The sequence below is a fragment of the Cervus elaphus genome, chromosome 23, assembly GCF_910594005.1.
Source record: "Cervus elaphus chromosome 23, mCerEla1.1, whole genome shotgun sequence".
In the NCBI taxonomy this organism is placed as follows: Eukaryota; Metazoa; Chordata; class Mammalia; order Artiodactyla; family Cervidae; genus Cervus; species Cervus elaphus.
In genome coordinates, this window is record NC_057837.1 from 58573776 (window position 1) to 58591844 (window position 18069).

Consider the following 18069-nt stretch of genomic DNA (forward strand, 5'->3'; position numbering starts at 1 on the left):
TCCCAGGTGGTTCACTGGGTAGCCCAAGCTGAGAACAGTTGTCTGAGCTCTCTCTTCTCCCTCTTCTATGGGCTGTCACACATGCCCAGGAGAGCAAGCGGGAGAGACTCCAGGCCCCCAGACTCGTCCTCTTGGCTTGGTCTCTCAGAGAAGACTGTCTCCCTCCCATAGGACTGAGCCCGAGTGTGGCCCAGGCCCTGATTGACAGCTCAGTGGCACAAGGGCAGGGGCAGGCTGAGTGGAGAGGTCCTGTCGGGCGCTGGTTGTAGAGGCTTCCAGGAGCTCCTGAAGTTTTCTTGCTCCCACAGAGGGCCTACGTGCCTGGTTCTGCGTCTCCTGGCTCTCACCTCGCACCACAGCACCTCCGCCCCAGGGCGTGAGCTCTGGTTTTGAGCTATTTTCTTGGGAGTTGCTGGTTCAGCTCCCCAGAGGGCAAAGAGGGAGCACTGGCTATCCAGGCATGGCTGGAATGTCCTAGAAAGTCAGGGGACAGTGGCCTGGTCCAGGGCACCCAGGCACTCCTGGCCGCCTTTCTCCAGGCCCCCCTCCGAATCCCTGCACAGAGCAGCTTCAGCAGGACCCAGGGGCCCTCGGAGTCTACTCACGTGCCTAAAGGGATTGTGCTGGAAAAAACCTGCATCCAGCAGTCCCCCTGCTGAGTGGACACCAAGCTGGGTCCGGCTGAAGTTGTGCTGGTCAATCGCAGTTGGCCTGCCTTGCTCTGCAGCCCGGGACCACTTGTCTGTTGGCCCTCTGTCATGTGGGCTAGGGCAAATGTGGGCCTTGATGCCTTTTAAAACCTTTGTGTCTTCCATTTCCTTTTGTAACTCATCCCCAAACTGGCTTCACAGGGGAAGACACAAGTCAGTGGTGGCAAATTCTTTGCGTCGAGTGCTTCCAAGTTGCCCGCACCCTCTCTTAAGTCCTCACGACATCCTCAAGACATCTTATTCTCCCATTTTGTGGATGGGGTCACTGGGGCACAGAGAGGTCAGATGACCTTCCCGAGGCCACACACTAAATGTGGAATTCAAAACCAGGCATCTAGTAAAATTTCACGTGCTAGGTCCACCCCCTCCCCCCGACGTCCTCCACCCCCCCCCACCCTCCCCAGAATTATGATGTAACAAGTCTGAGTATCCCCAGAGTGGACTTGTTCCCTGTTCTTTCCGGCTTCTTTGAGGATCTGAGGGACCTTGTGGGAATCCTGTCATCCGTTCAGTGTGGGTGGAGACTCCTGCTCTGCCTCCTCTCCCAGGACGATGCTTTGCTGGTGTGGGATTCCCCAGAGTGAGCAGGTGGCAGCTGAGACACCTTTCTGGGAGAGGAGATTACAGATAGAGATGCTGAGGAAACTTTATAAGGAGTTGCTTCTCTGCCCTGTTCCTGTCACTGCATGGATTGAATGCTTAATGAATGCGAAGGTCAAGGTGATCAAGTGTCCCATGAGGCAGCCCTTTGCAGACCCACCTCATAGAAAGGGCTGCTTCTTTACATCTTGTTCGTTTGGCCGATGTCTTCTGAATTCGCGATGTAATCTGCACGCTCCGGTTTGGCTAACACCTCTCGGAACTGAGGGAAGAGTTGTCTGTCTTTGCCCGACGGTGACGATGACAAAGCTGATTGCTCAGAGCTCTCAGTGTGCTGTTACTGTCCTCCCATCCCAAGCCCTCGAGGGAGGTACCACCATTCACCCCATTTTGCAGGCAAGGAAACTGAGGCACAGAAGTAGGTTAGGGATTAAGGAAAGGACGTTTGTATCTGTCCCTGATCATATCTGGTTTTCCTGCTTGGCTGGTGGATACACACATCCCTTTCTCTTCATGGCAATTCTAGGAATTGGGTAATAGGAGGGAAACATTTTCTGCACAAGGAAACTGAGGCCGAGAAGACAAAAGAGCTGCCCTGCTTGTCTCAGAGATGCTGTCTGGACAGTCAGTGAAGACCAGGGGCTTGGGATTCGCATGGACTTGGGCGACTCATGAACCCCCATGAGCCTCACTGGGCCTCAGTCAAGATCTGAGTGGGAGTGTTGAGACTATCGTGGTGGCCTGAGAGCAGAGCCAGGTACGAACTCTCCATGAGGACAGGCATCTGGTGTGCTTTGCTCACTGTTCCATCTTTTGTGCTTGGAACCTGGCGTACAGCAGGACACATAGGCATGAATGGAGCTAGAGGGATCTAGCCTCCTAGCCGTGGGCTTCCTGAATGGACCTTTTTCACGAGGAGTCTTAGCACCAGGCGCAGGGGCTGGCACAAGGCTATGTGAAACAGGTACCTGCTGGCGTCCCTCTCTCACTTCCCGAGCCTCCAGCCTTGGGCTCATCCATCCTCGCAAACCTTCCAGTGCGTTCTCTCTTCCAGAACTGAAACCCGAGAACACCTCTCTTGCAATCTTTCTTCAGCATCTGAGCCCAATTTCCAAAAAGTGAAAATTGCCCATAATTATAATACTTTTCAATCCCAGGGAAGTTTCCCTGTGATGATTATAATTATATTATTTTGAGTTTGTGTGCCAGTGGGTACCCAAGGGTGTGTTGGTTCTTGTTTGCAAGTAGGGGACATGTCAGCCTGTGTGCCCTGGCCCCGGGTTCCCTATGCTGGAATGAATTTTGGAAGAATGGGCTTCAGTATTGGGGGCTGGCTGTATAACTTGATCCCGGTGCTTTAATTCCAAAAGCACTTCATACTTGGACCTCTGCTCGTCTATAGGAGTCTGTTTTTCCAAATGTATTAACATCTGTGTTTCATATCAGGGCCTGTAATTGCTTTAGCCTTTTTGGCAGGAGACAGAGAGAATTAATATTTTTCAATTTGGTCATGAGCGGTCATCTGTAGCTGGGAAGAAAAGTGCCTGCTCAGATGTGAACTCAGCAAGGATGGGAAATGCAGGCTCACCAGGAAAGGGATGTTTTAAAGGAGTCACCGTGACTAAGGAAGCCCTTGGTTATTTCAAGTTCAGGGTGGAAGTTGGCACTTGGGTAGATGCTCAGAGTACTTCCAAACATTGGCTCCTCCTTTGTCTTCCAACTGCCAGCCCGCAACAGCACCATTTTCTTCTTTTCCCTCTATAGTGCCCAGGGCTTTGGGCATTTGGAGGCAATTGGAGGAGCGGATCTTCCCTGGTGGTCCAGTGGTTAAGACTTCGCCCTCCACTGCAGGGGGTATGGTTCAGTCCCTGGTCCGGGAGCTAAGATCTTCCACGCATATGCATGTGTGACAAGTTGCTTCAGTCATGTCCGACTCTTTGTGACCCCGGGGGACTGTAGCCTGACAGGCTCCTTTGTCCTGAATTTCCCAGTCAAGAATACTGGAATGGGTTGCCATGTCCTCCTTTAGGGGATCTTCCCCATCCAGGGACTGAACCTGCATCTCTTGCCTCTCCTGCACTGGCAGATGGATTCCTTACCATTGTGCCACCTGGGAAGCCCAACCACGTACATGAGTTTGGTGCATTTGCTATATTTAAGGAACCAATGTTGATGCATTATTATTATGAACTGAAGTCAATAACTGACCCAGATTTTCTTGGCTTTTACTCAGCGTCCTTCTTCTGCTCTAGGACATCACGTGATATTTGGTCATCATGTCTCCTTAGGCACCTCTTGCCTGTGGGTTTCTTATACCTTGCTTTTTCCTGCTGACCTTGACAATCAACCAGCTTTCAGAGCATTTAATCATAATCCTCTGCTACTGTTGCTTGTCTGTCTCAACCTTACCTCTTTCAAAATCCAACTTGACACCCATATCCTCCAAACCTGCACACAGGTGGTCGAGATTGCCGGGTCCTCAGCCTGTGGCCTCTGGGGCCTTCGACCGTTGCACCTCTGGTGCCTGACACACATCCTGTGGTTCCTCTTCTTGAGTGAAAACTCAAGATGATGAGATGATGAGAGCCTTTAAGGGAGTAGGATTTTAAATTTTGGGGGCTCTTCCTCAGAGCCTAATTAGGGACTTTTTAAAGATGACACTTGGGTCCAAAAGCAGATGTCTCATTTCCCCTTGATGCTGTGGGTAAGGGATTTGGGCTCAATCTTTGGCTCCAGGGTTGGGTCCACAGGCTGGGGGAATGGGGGTGCAGGGTGGTTTGTGAGTCAGGTTTTCAGGTGGGATAAGGGTTCAAAGGAGCAGCTCCCAGAGAAGCCAGTCCTTGTTGAAGGAAGAAGAATGGGGTGTCTCCTTGGAGAGCATCTTCCAGCAGAGCCCTTGGAGAACGTCTCCCAGCATTACACATGAAGGGCGGGTTTCCCTCACATGTCAGTTGGTAAAGAATCTGCCTGCAATGCAGGAGACCCCGATTCAATTCCTGGGTTGGGAAGAGCCCCTGGAGAAGGGAAAGGCTACCCACTCCAGTATTCTTGGGCTTCCCCTTGTGGCTCAGCTGGTAAAGAACCTGTCTGCAGTGAGGGAGACCTGAGTTCAATCCCTGGGTTGGGAAGATCCCCTGGAGAAGGGAAAGGCTACCCACTGCAGTATTCTGGCCTGAAGAGTTTCATGGACTGTACAGCCCATGGGGTCACAAAAAGTTGGACATGACTGAGAGACCTTTACATGTGCAGGGGTCGGGGCACATCCCTCCTCCTTCCTAGGAGAAGAATCCATGAGGTCCGTAGTCTTGATTCCTGTAAGAGGGACCGCCCACTGGCTTCCCCTTCATCCCTGGGTCTTCTCTCCAAGGCCCCACGCCCACAGGCGCCCCTACAGATCATCACGGGGACGGAGTTCCTGGCTGCCCAGGATGGGCACACCTGCTGTGCTGACCTCGCCAGCTGTGACCTGGGACAAGGCCTCCATCCTTCCTCCCTGTGACAGCTGGCTGGAGCCACAGTCTAGACACTTCTGCTCAGCACTGCCCTCTCCTGCCCCAGGGCTTTCTCTGACCCCAGGATGCATGCAACCCACTGTGGAGTCAAGCCCCTGGAGCATCCTTCCGTCACAGGTGGGCAAGGGCAAGTGGATATTGACTCTAGCCTCCTCATGCCCCAGGAAGTAGCATGCAGAGCTGTGTTCAGACAGCATCCGGGGGGCCTGGCAGGTGTGAGCCCCAGATGCCCACAGCTCCATATTTTGACCTCTTCCCATCCCTGCCACACTTCCCACCCCCTTCCTGGTGGTTCCTGGGGTCACTTCTCAGACAAACCACTTGCATTCAAGCCTTTGACTCAGGATCTTCTCCTGAAAGAAAGAAAGAAAGTGAAATTGCTCAGTCGTGTCTGACTCTTTGTGACCCCATGGATTATAGCCTACCAGGCTCTTCTGTCCATGGGGTTTTCCAGACAAGCATACTGGAGTGGGTTGCCATTTCCTTCTCCAGGGGATCTTCCCAACCTAGAGATCGAACCCGGGTCTCCCGCATTGTGGGCAGACGCTTTACCATTTATCTTCTCCTAGGGGAGGGACAAAATATAACAGAGGACAAGTGCCTACCTGGTGAGGCTGGCAGGGGTGCAATGGCATAAGGCACGTGTGATACCGGGTACAGCGGGGGTGTCCTCAGGGGGTGTCCTGCCTGCTCCCTGTCACCTCTCTGCTTTGAGGAGCCGTAGTCTCAGCACCCCTCCCTCCTCTACATCGGGCTATTCGGATCTGGTCTTTGTTTTTGAAAACCTGGACTGTGGTCCTCACAACACTTGCTCTGTCTGCAAACTCCATTGCTGAGTTCATTTCCTTTTTCCCAGCTTCTCTTAACTTTTTTGCGTCTGGGTTTGGAATCTTAAAACAGCCTGTGGTTCTTTTTTTTTTTTTGGAAAAAAAAAAAGGTAGGAAAGATGACCCAATATGAGTGTGTTTGTTTATTCCTTGAGTGTGTGCGTGAAGGAGGCTGAATTTACCTTGTGCTATTTCGGGCTGGAGCTGGAGGCTGGAGGAAATGGAGCAACCGGGGAAAGTCTAGAAAGATGAGTCGTCTCGCCCGCCCACCCCCGGGATGCCAGACGCAGGCAGCTGCCTGGCGCGTGGGATTTCCCGTCTCAGAGCTCCACGACATGCCCCACAAGGCCTGGTTGTTCTGGGAGCACCCAGGGGCCTTCATGTCTCACCTCCGAGCTCTGAAATCCCCAGCATAGCTCACTTCTCAGTGTTTGGTTTCTTTAGGGATCATACCCAGGGTGAACAGAATTCCAGACCACCAGTTTTCTGGGAATTCTGTGGCCCAAACCCTGGAATCTTAAATAAGCAGGAACAAGAGTTGGGTCCCAAAGTAAACTGGAGGTTGACTTTCTTCCTAGTCGAGGTCCCCTGCCCGTCTGTGTCCTCTGGGTTTCTCCTGACAACATGCAGATCAAGGAACTGACCTTGACCAAGGAAGGGCTGAGGGCACAGACGTGGAGGAGGTGAAGCCTAGGCGGCCAGGCAGCCTCCACCTGGGGTGGGCAACTACCCAGGCAGGCCCCGTGCAAGGTGGGGGCCATGGAGGTGCCCGGGCACGGACCAGCCTGTGTGCCCAGGCAGCCTGGTGCCCATGAGCTGGAATAGGACTCCCGGTGGGTGTGGAGTGGATGGTGGGTCTCTGGAGTCTCTGGAGGCACCTGTGTGGGTGCATGCTCAGTTGCTCAGTCGTGTCCGACCCTTTGCGACCCCATGGACTGTAGCCTACCAGGCTTCTCTGTCCATGGAATTTCCGGCACAATAATACTAGAGTGAGTTGCCGTTTCCTCCTTCAGGGGATCTTCCCGACCCAGGAATCAAGCCCGTGTCTCCTTCACTGCAGGCGGATTCTTTACTGATTTCCCACAAGAGAAGCCCAGAGGCACTCAAATCATTAGAAACAACATTCACTCTTCCTTTTTTTTTTAGTAACATAAAACTACAGAAAGTGACACCAGAAACCCTCCTTGCCTGAAAAGAAACTCCGATTAGCAGCACATTCATTCAAAGTTCTTTGAGACCTACTGTGTGCTGTGTTGGTTGCTAGATCCTGGGGCTCCAGCAGAGGTGAGCAAAGCAGGACTGGTTCCTGCCGCTGAGGAGCTTACAGTGTGTTGGGGTGAGAGGAAAACCTGAGACCCAGACGAGCACATTTCAGCTCCAACCTGAGTGCTGGAAAGGAGAGGATGTGAGACCGGATGAGGATGCGGCCATCAGGCAGGAGCCTCCCTGGGGGGTTGCAGGGTGTCCAGGTGTGACAGGGGTAAAAGGACAGGGAACAGTGTTCCAGGCAGTGGGAACAGCATGGACCATGGCCTGGAGTGGGTGGAGTCTGGCCCAGATGAAAGCTTGAAAGGAGGCTGGGGTGGCTGGAGCCCTGGGGGGCGGACAGAAGAACACTGGGGTGGGAGCAGGAGTTGGAGGGCCACGGGGACCAGACCCCCCCCCCAGAGCCTATAGGAAGGGTGACAAAATGCCCCCCTGTGCCCACCTGGAGTTAACAGTACCTCCTTTCTCTCCCCAGTGTTTCCCAGTTTAGGAACATCCTCTCCTTTTTCATGAAACACAGTGGGGAATTCGGCTTTTTTATTCTAAGAGCTAATAAAGGGCTTAGGGCAGGGTGGTGATCTGTTCAGAATGGAGGTTCTGAAGGCCCAGCAAGGCTACTGGGGATGGAAGCAGGGAGGGACCAGAAGGGTGGAAAGAGGATGCTGAGGTTCCTCTAAGTGGCTGCTCTCCCTCCAGCCCAGGAGCTCCGTAAGCTCCCCTGAGCCTCATTCTCCTGCCTGTGAAAGGGGCCAACAGGACTTGCCTCTTAGGTATTATGGGGTTCAATGGGCCGTTTCCACGCCAGGCCTGTTCTAAGTCTACCGCCTCTTGGAGGGGCAGAGCAGTGTGGTTGTGAGTGAGCTCTGCTGTACCCTAGAGCCTTGAGCCTTCAGCTCTGTGCAGGCACCTCAACTATACTATCTCAGTTAATGCATCCTTAGAATAGTCCTCATCATTATCCCCACTTTACAAACAAAAGAGCCTTCCCAGGGTCACTCTGTGGTGATTTGATTTCAACTTTCCTAGGACCCAAAGCCTTACGCCAGATTCCTACATCCCTGACCTCCTCAGAGTATGATCTACCCTGGGGAGAATCTTGAGCTCCACTTAGATCTCCTGGCTATTTTCTCCAGCTGGTAGCTATATCCCATTGTTAGTTCCAGTCCTCATTGCTCTCCACCACAGGCCCCCATGATCTGCATGTGTACGTAAGTTCAGAGCCTCTGCAAGCACTCTCCATGGCGAGAGGAGACAGTGCTTTGCAGCAGGATCTCTCAGTTCAGTCGCTCAGTCATTGCAACTCTTTGCCACCCCATGGACTGCAGCACACCAGGCTTCCCTGTTCATCACCAATTCCCAGAGCTTGCTCAAACTCATGTTCATTGAGTTGATGATACCATCCAACCATCTCATCCTCTGTCGTCCCATTCTCCTGCCTTCAGTCTTTCCAGCATCAGGGTCTTTTCCGGTGACTCAGTTCTTCCCATCAGGTGGCCAAAGTATTGGAGTTTCAGCTTCAGCATCAGTCCTTCCAATGAATATTCAGGACTGGTTTCCTTTAGGATTGACTGGTTTGATCTCCTTGCAGTCCAAGAGACTCTCAAGAGTCCCCTCCAACACCACAGTTCAAAAACATCAATTCTTCAGCGCTCAGCTTTCTTTATAGTCCCAAGAAGTGTATATAGTTTGTTTATAGTCAGGGATCTCTCAGAGCCTTTAAAGAGCTGATGTGCATCGTGAAATCTCTTAGTGCTTTCTGGTGCTTTCTTTTGGTGCTTTCTGGTCTTATTTGAATACAGAACTTTGTGATCTTCAACCTGTTCATTTTCCTCTCTCGATACTTTATTTGTGGGAGACAGTTTCTGAGAGCTTGGCAAACTGCAAACCCTTCCTCTTGCAAATGGGGCAACGGAGACCCAGACCTTAATGGCTGCTGATCTGCATCCTGACTTTGATAACATAGGCCTCTTGGGCTCTGGGAAGGAGTGTTCTTGACCCTCCTGTGAATGCCCTGGTTAGGTGGATGGGGAAGGGAAAAGAGGAGGGAGACAGACAGACAGACAGACAGTCCTGGGGTGGGGAAGCTGTGGGCTGGTGACTCGTGCTCTGGCTGCGGGAGGATATTGTGCTTTAGTGTGTGTATTTTTCCACCTTTCTCCCCAAATGACTTAATTTTAGGCTTCCTGGATAGGCGCAGCCTTAAGAAAAAAAAAAGTTTAAAAAAAGCCTTGGACCTCCCTGACTTCATCTTCCCGTCCTGGGGTCACCAGGGACTGTCTGGGTGACTTGGAAGAAAGATGGGGCATTCCCTGAAGCCCAGTGGGGTGCTGGGATCTGGGCTGGGTCCTCCCTTGCCTGGAGGGGCACTCCCAGGACCGAGAGCCTCAGGGCGGCCACGCCCCACTTCCTCTGTGGGCTCCTTTGATCTCCTTCCCCGCTTCCCTGCAGGGCTGGTGTTTGCCGGCTGGGCTGACTCCAGGTGCATGGTGGCGGGGCTGCTGCCTTCCCAGCCTGACTCATCCTTAGCAGCGCCATGGCCTGCTGCCCCTCCATGACATCGAGTTAGTCTGGGAAAGCTCTGGCCTCTCCATCGCTCACTGCCTTCTGAGGAGTGTTCTCGAGGCCCAGAAACCATTTACAACACGCAAGGTTTTAAAAGTAAAATGTCCAGCCCTGCAGTTTCCCAAAGAGCCATAGGGTGAGGGTGAGGATGAGGATCAGAGCAGGGCTGAGGGAGAGTCTATGTTCTGTGCTTAGTTGCTCGGCCGTGTCTGACTCTTTGTGAACCCCACGGACTGTAGCCCGCCAGGCTCCTCTGTCCATGGGGTTCTCCAGACAAGAATACTGGAGTGGGGATCTTCCCAACCCAGGGATCAAACCTGAGTTTCCTGCATTGGCAGGTAGATTCTTTACCACTGAGCCACCTCGGAAGCCTTAGGGAGAGTCTACCCAAAGCCAATTGTTTCCATTCCCTGCTTAAAACTCTTGCCAGCCGCCCAGCTCTCCCAGCATCGGGACCTTCCTGTGGCCAGAGGCCACCCTGCAGGTTCGTGCCACCGCCCACCCCTGTGCTTACCAAGCTCCCGCACCCCCTCCACGGTTGCCTCTCTCAGGAGATTTTGCACATTCTGTTCCCTCTGTTGGAACACACTTCCTGCCCTGGGCTACATCAGCCCTGCTCACCCTTCTGGCCTCCCTCAGGAGACACTTTTCAAGGAATGACCTCCCTGGACAGCCTTATCCCTCAAATCTGATGCTTTCCTTTGTCTTGCTCACCCTGAGGGTCCTTCCTCAGGGTTTACTTGTCCTCAGGTGGGATGTACTCACAGCCCCTGGACCATAGTTCGTGCTCCTGCCTACAGAGCCCAGGGGCCAGAGGAATCCTCAGGCTTCCCATCCAGCCAGTTTCAGGCTTGTGTTCCCAGGAGCTAAGTGTGTGCAAAGTGTTAATGATTTCTCCGAGGCCCTGGTCGGAGCGGTTGGCATCTTGCATCCTGCGTGGGGTTCTACTGCTCCAGAAATGGGTCGTGGGCGAAGGCCCTCCTTGAGATCACAGTCTCTAAATAGTCTCTAAGGAACCACAGGGCAGAAAAAAAAAGCCGGGAAGGGGCAGAAAGAAAAGGACTTTCCACCTTCCCACGCTGGAGATTTTAAAATACCCACTTTTCCGTCATGGTAGGACTTTCCAGAGGGAGGTGGGTTGAGATGCTGGAAACTGGGTCAGGTGATGGCATGGGCTTCCTCCTGCTTCCCCCTGTGGGTTAGATTTCAGCTCTCTCCTGGGTGTCCCTGGGAGGGGGAGCCTGCAAGCCCCAGCAGTACTCTGACCCCAGTGAAAAGTGAAGGTGTTAGGTACGCAGTCGTTTCAGACTCTTTATGACCCCAAGGACCATAGCCCGCCAGGCTCCTCTGTCCATGGAATTCTCCAGGCAAGAAAACTGGAGTGGATTGCCATTCTCTTCTCCAGGGGATCTTCCTGACCCAGGAATCGAACTCAGATCTCCTGTATGACAACCAGACTCTTTGCCATCTGAGCCATCAGGGAAGTCCATGCTGTCCCCAGGCCAGTGGTTAAATATTGACACCCCTCCCCACCACAGAATTGGGATCACTGGTGGTTTGTGCCTCACACAGAGCAAGGATTTGGGGGAGCCTGGGTTTCGGGAAGGGAGAAGTCTGCTTTTGGGGTCTCCTGATGTTTCTTTCATTGGAAGGTTAAGTTTGTTCCCCAGCCCGGCTGCCTCTGTGAGCCTGGAGGAGTGGGCAGAACTGTCCCCACCCCAAAGAGGAGGTGAAGCCAGGCCAGCCACCGTGCCGGGGTTTGCTCCACTGACCCAGTAAAACATGGAAATATGCAAACTCGTACTGTCTCACTTCTTTCAGAAACAGATGGTGCTTGCTGACTTGAGCCAAAGTTGATGTGTGTGTAGAGGAGAGAAACACCCTTCAGAAGGAACTGTTGCTGCAGCTCCGGAGAATTTGTGTTTAGGTTCCCTACATATAGGTGTGTCAGCTTAGTAAAAGTTGTTAGCACCATGACATTGTGCTCTATATTTTGAACTTAGCTTGGCTTTATTCACTTTTTAAAATATGGCTTCACTGAGATATAATTCACATACTGTCATCCAGTCAACCTTGTAAAACGTATTATTCATTAGTTTTTAGTATATTCAGAGATGTGCTGTTTAAGGGGCTTTCCCGGTGGTTCAGTAGTAAAAAATTCGCCTGCCAATGCAGGAGACACAGGTGACGCTAGTTCGATCCCTGGGTCAGGAAGATTCCCTGGAGTAGGAAATGACAACCCACTCCAGTGTCTTGCCTGGAGAATTCTTGGACAGAGGAACGGGGCGGGCTACAGCCCATGGGGTTGCAAAGAGCTGGATAGGACTTAGCGACTAAACAGCAAACAGCAGTGGCTAATGAGGTTGACCCTCTGTTTGTGTCTTTACTGGCCATTTGTGTATCTTTAAAGACATGTCTGTTCAAATTGGCCTTCTCCATCTTTGGAATCAGGCTAGCTTTACAATACAGCTTCTCAATTTGCCTGTTGGGTTTTCTTGACCAGTTTGTATACGAAGCAATTTTCTCTTTTAATAATTTGGTGAACTTGGTAAAAATACATATCAAACCATCTGGATGTGGATTGGGGAAGGTGTTTTACTCCTATTTCAATTCACTAGTACATATTGAGTAACTTGACTCAAATTTTCTATTTCTTTTTTTCTTAACCAATGTTAGCATATTATATTTTCCCAGAAATTTGCAAATTACACATCCTGTTTATGACACCTTCTTACTTAATACCTTATATCCCCCTTGTCAACAAGTACATCCTTTGATGGAGCTGTGAAGAGCTCGGATGTGCTCTCTGTTTTCACATGTCTTTCCCTCTCAGTAGATGGTTGGTTGTCCGTTTTTCTGTTCTGAACAGTGTGACTGTTGTTTGGGTTCTATCTCTGTGGTGAACAAGCCACCCACAACGCAGTGGCTAGAACAACAATCGTTTAATTGCTCAGGAATTTGGGCAGGGCTCAGCCGGGCAGTTTTTCTACTCTTGGTAGTGTCTGTTGCAGTCCCCAGTGAAGCTGGGAGCTTGGCTGGGGCCGGAATGCCCTAGATGCAGCTCCCGTGAGGGCAGGTTTGGTTTCTCTCTTTCTCCCTTCGTAGACGCTCCCGCTCCACAGCCTCTGCCCTGTTCCCCTTCTGTGCCTTCTCTCTCCCCAATAGAGGAGTCAGGGTTGCCAGTCCAGTGGGCAGCAGAGCAGATCCGAGAAGCCTGTTGCGTTCTTGCCCTGGACATGGCAGGGCCTCCTTCCCACTGGTCCACAGCGAGTCAGATGGTCACTGCAGATGTGAGAGGTGTGAGCAGACTTCCCAATTTACGAGAGCGCTGCACATGGGGAGGGAGAGGAGGAATTGTTGATGGCATGTTTGCAGACAATGCACGACTGTGAACATCCTGATACACTTTGATGAATGTTGGTGTCAAAGGTGAACGTTGTTTGAGTGGATATGTGGTCTATTGTTCTGGGGATCTTAGGAAATCACATAAGGACTGGGACCAGGATAAAGTCCCCATCCTAGAATTTCTTGCTGTCTAGCAGGGACTGTGCACCAACACTGGCATGACTTGGAGTAACTATAGCAATGCTCCAAGAGCCTTGGGAGTTTGTCCTTAGAGTAGTCTTCCCTCAGCTCCCTCACCTGCTGCAGGAGAGGGCATTCTGGCCATTTTACAGAGGAGGAAACTGAGTCTCTGCAATCAGCTGGCTTGCCCTACTTGCTTCCTGCATTCCCTGCTGCCTGGACTTCATCCCACGCCCCTTCTGTAATATTTTCTCTGCTCCCCACAATGTTGTGACAATAACATGCATCGTGCAGAACTGAACAACCTCCTGATCTCTTGCCCCTTGGTGAGAGGGTGAGTTAAGGAGGTGACGAGGCTTAAGTGCCCAAGTCCTCAGGTCACGCTTCCAGCACTGTGTCCTGGTTCTCTCACTTATAAGGTTAATCAATGTGGACTTTTGGCCTCCCCTCACTAAACCTCACTCTACTCGGGTATAAAATGGGAACAATAACCTGATTGTTGGAGATCAGGGAGCTGGTGCACAGAACGCACCTAGATTCTCAGCAGTGACAAAGGGGAGAGAGGGCATTTAGGTTCCCTGAAGTCCAGGTGGCATTAGTGGCAAAGAATCCACCTGCCAGTTGAGGAGCTGTTAAAGACATGAGTTCAGCCCTTGGGTTGGGAAGATCTCCTGGAGAAGGGCATGGCAACCCACTCCAGTATTCTTGCCTAGAGACTTCCATGGACAGAGGAGCCTGATGGGCCACTGTCCACGGGGTTGCAAAGTGTCGGACAGGACTGAGGTGACTTGGCACACACAGGGTCCCCACCCTGACTGTCCAAGTTCTGCTCTCACCTGGGCTGAGTCAGGGGGGTCGGTGTGTTCATGGTGAATACACATGTCACAAAGGGCTTGTTCCTTCCTCCTGGTGGAAGAGCCATTGTGTTCTAATAAGATGCTCCAGGTGGTGTCGAGAAATTCGCACTTTCCCAGCCATCTGTCTGGACATGGATGCTGAGTGATTTCTTGCTTGTCCCGTTCATGGGGCCAACCTGGGACTGAGCCCTCTGTCTCAAAGCGGAGCCTGTGTGAGCACCCCACTCTCCCGCCTCGACAGGGCTGTCCTGTCCCAATGCCTTCCATGAAGGCTTGGCTCTTCCCAGCAAGGCTGGAACACACGGCGAACCAGGACTCAGGGGAGGGAGACTGCGCTCGCATGCACGTTGATTCACAATGAGTCAACACTCGCCTGTAACATCTGGCCCTCAGTGTCCCGGCTGTAATAAGAGAACGTTTAGTATCGTTTGGCAAAGCGTTCTCTCTCCAGAGGTCTGAATCTGTTCCCTGAGTTACTATTCATTGTTTTACTGCCCATCAGGGCCTATCCGGATATCTGGTCACATTTTCCTGCAAATAACAATTTTCTGGCAAAGTCGCCACCCAGGTTGATGACTTCTGTGCTGCGGTGTGGAGGTTTCCTGCTGGGGCCCTGGGAGCCTGAGCGAGTGAGGGGGTTGTTTCGGAGTGTGTTTCTTCTCTCATCTGTTAATTGTTGAGAGCAGTGAGCTGGTTCGTTGACAGTCTTGATAACTCTCCATAGCTAGGAAAGCCATCAAGGCAAATTGGAGATGAAGACAGTGGAAATTCTCATTTGGAATCTGTGTGAACATCCTTCTCCAAGTCAGTTTTGAAGGTACATCTGAAAGGGCCCCCGGGAAAAAAATAGAAGTAAATGGGTCACAGAAGACTGTCTCCTTATCTTAATTCAGTTTGGCTGTGAAAGTTGAACAGCATCCTCAAAATGTTCTGTGGCTGTAAAAAGTCTTCCTTGCTCCTCTGATCTCTCTGTATTACAGAGGCAGTGAGTGTCCTACAGTCACAAGAGACTGTGGTTTGGCTGGCTAAGAGACAAGGCACCGTCTTGTCTTGTGGCTCTGCTTCTTGTCCATGAGCTCGCAAGTCGGGTCTCAATCACATGCATGGTGGTGGTGGTTTAGTTGCTCAGTCGTGTCTGGTTCCTTGCAGCCCTGTGGATGGTAGCCTGCCAGGCTCCTCTGTCCATGGCATTTCCCAGGCAAGAATACTGGAGTGGGTTGCCATTTCCTTCTTCAAGGGATCTTTCTGACCCAGGGATTGAACCTGGGTCTCCTCCATTGCAGGCAGATTCTTTACCAACTGAGCCATGTAATTTCCCAGGAAAATTAGATTCCCCCCAGTATGAAAAAGATTGTCAATACCTTGGAGCAGGAACTGGTTGGATGCTATTCATCACTGTACCCACTGCCTGGTACAGTATAGGGGCTCAGATGTACTAACTGACTGTCAAAGGACTCAAAATATTTGTTTTGAATTCTTATAATTGAAAGTTGCAAAAGGGACATTATGATATCTTATATACTAGAATTCTACTGTCTAGGAATGTAAAAATGCATTCATCCATCCATCCATCTTTCTTCTATTTATCCATCATTCACCATCATCCATCCTTTCATCCATCTTCCATCTATCCAATCCACCATCCATCTTCATCCATTCTCCCTCCATCTGTACGAGGTCAATTGTGGTTTTAACCATTTTGCTACTACAAGTCTGAGGAAGAGAATTAAAGTACTCCCTCTACTAATGATGTTAGTCTAGGGGTCCACTTCCTAATGCTTGGTGGCCTCATGAAGAAATTGTATGGTGTGGAAATGAGGAGCATCTCTGCACTGGTGCTCAGCTGCCAGGGCTGAAGCCCCTAGTCTAGCATCTTCCTGGCTAAGTGACCTTGGGCAAGTCATGGTTTTATCATGGATCCATCAGAGATGGTAATACCCCCACAATTTAGTGTTGTAAGAACTGAATGAGACAACATGTGTAGAGCCCTTGGGACAGTGCCTGGCAGGTGGTGAATAAGTGAACAAGGGTGAACTTCTGTTCCCCTGAGACTTCTAGCATCATGGAGATGGTGAGATTCCTGCCTTGCTGTGCTCTGTCCCACTGGTATCCCCTCAACATAGTCGTTGTTGTTCATTCACTCAGGCGTGTCTGATTCTCTGCGATCCCATGGATTGTAGCACACCAGGCTTCCCTGTCTTTCACCGTCCCCCAGAGCTTCCTCAAACCCATGTCCGTTGAGTCAGTGATGCCATCCAACTGTCTCATCCTCTGTCACCCTCAACAAATCTGAAGGGCACGTCTGTCTCGTAGCAGCTGCTTGTCTCCTGTGTGTCTCTTTACCCCCGTTCTGCACTCTGTCTCCCATCAGGGGTCTCCATGGCTGGATCTTGGTCGGATGAACGCACTTTGTCGGGGGAGGGACTGGCGGACCTCCTGCCAGCTCCCCCACTCACAAAGTCCTCCCATGCACCAGTGGCTGACTGGCTGATGGGGGCGACCGAGCCACGACCTGCTGACCTGGAGCCTGCGTCTCTCTCCTCTCTTGCAGGGAGTCCGACCTGTTCCTGCTTGACAGCCGCACCCTCTGGGCCTCAGAGGAGGGCTGGCTCGTTTTTGACATCACGGCCACCAGCAACCACTGGGTGGTCAACCCGCGGCACAACCTGGGCCTGCAGTTGTCGGTAGAGACTCTGGACGGTAAGTCCCTGGCCAGCACCCCAGCTCATGCCGATGCAGCCCGCAACTGTAGATCCCGGGGGGATCTCAACTCATGTCTATTAGGACCAAGTTTCCTCTGCTCCCTCCCTCATCAGCACTTCCTGTCCAGCCTTCTAATACAAATAAAAGCAGTCCCTACCCCTTTTTCATATGGCATTTATACTGTTGGCCAAAGCTGGGTTGGGTAAGGCCTCACTGCTCCAAGTGTGGCTCCAGAGCAGCACAGGTTGCCCCCCTACCGCCCCGCCATTAGAAACGCACTCTCTGGTCCATCCCAGGCCTGCCCTATCTGAACCTGCACTTCAGCTGAGCCCCTAGTGATGCTCGCACATGCAACATCTGAGCTGTGCTGATGCAGGACCCTCAAACTCAGGACACAGGACGTCCTGGGATATCCTAGGCTGTGTAGGATGTTTCATGGTATCCCTGGCCTCTCCCCACTAGAAGCCAGTAGCCTCTCCCACTTGTGACATGAAAAATGTCTCCAGACATTGTCAGATGTCCCCTGCAGGGCAAAATCACCCCAGTGAAGGACACTGCACTGGTGTGAGGCCTGAACCCCCTTCCAAGAGACTGAATGTAGTGCCGAATCCTGAATACTTGGAGAACCTACTGTTTGCCCTCCCCCAGCACCTCTCCCACATGCCATGGCCATGTTTTCTGAGAAGGGCAGACAGGGAGGCAAGTGGAACAGTAGGGTCCGGCTGTGCCAATTTCTCCTTCTGCAAAGTCTATTTCTTATGAAGTGGGGGTGGTTTTAGGATGTGTGACGTCTTCCTTACACCAGTTTAAAAAAATTTATATTTCAGTATGTTATGTTGTGTTAGTTACTCAGCTGTGTCTGACTCTTCTGTGACCCCCATGGACTGTAACCCAGCAGGCTCCTCTGTCCATGGGATTCTCCAGGCGAGAATACTAGAGTGGGTTGCCATGCCCTTTTCTAGGCGATCTTCCCGACCCAGGGATCGAACCTGGGTCTTCAGCATTGCAGGAGGATTCTTTACCATCTGAGACACTAGGGATGCCCATATTTTAGTACAGGTATTAACAATGCATGTTCCAGGCTCAAAGTTTAAGTTCCAGATGTGTGCAACACTGAATAGTTTCCCTCTGACGTCCTTCCTCCAATTGCTGTGTTCCGCCTCCCAGAAGCAGCTATGTCCGAGTTATTGGGTACTTCCCTTGTGACTCAGCTGCAATGCGGGAGACCTGGGTTCGATCCCTGGGTTGGGAAGATCACCTGGAGAAGGGAAAGACTACCCACTCCAGTATTCTGGCCTGGAGATTTCCATGGACTGTATAGTCCATGGGGTTGCAAGGAGTTGGACATGACTGAGCTACTTTCATTTCTTTTCAAGGATGCCTTCTGGGTATCTAAGCCATTAAATGTATAGAGTCTGCTTTTTCCTCCCCACCCCTCCCCCCCAAATACTGGCATAGTCTATACAGTGTCCTTCACCTTGCTTTTTTCACCTGACAGTGTATCTCG

The 18069-nt window shown here is 51.5% G+C and overlaps 1 protein-coding gene across 1 annotated transcript in view; it reads left to right on the forward strand.

Annotated features, from left to right (window-relative positions):
* The window catches only part of BMP7 (bone morphogenetic protein 7), an 85564-nt gene that overhangs the window by 41150 nt on the left and 26345 nt on the right, over positions 1–18069 (forward strand). The window contains exon 3 of the mRNA XM_043884643.1: positions 16411–16559. Within this exon, the coding sequence (XP_043740578.1) occupies positions 16411–16559 (149 nt within the window). The remainder of the gene's footprint in view (positions 1–16410; positions 16560–18069) is intronic.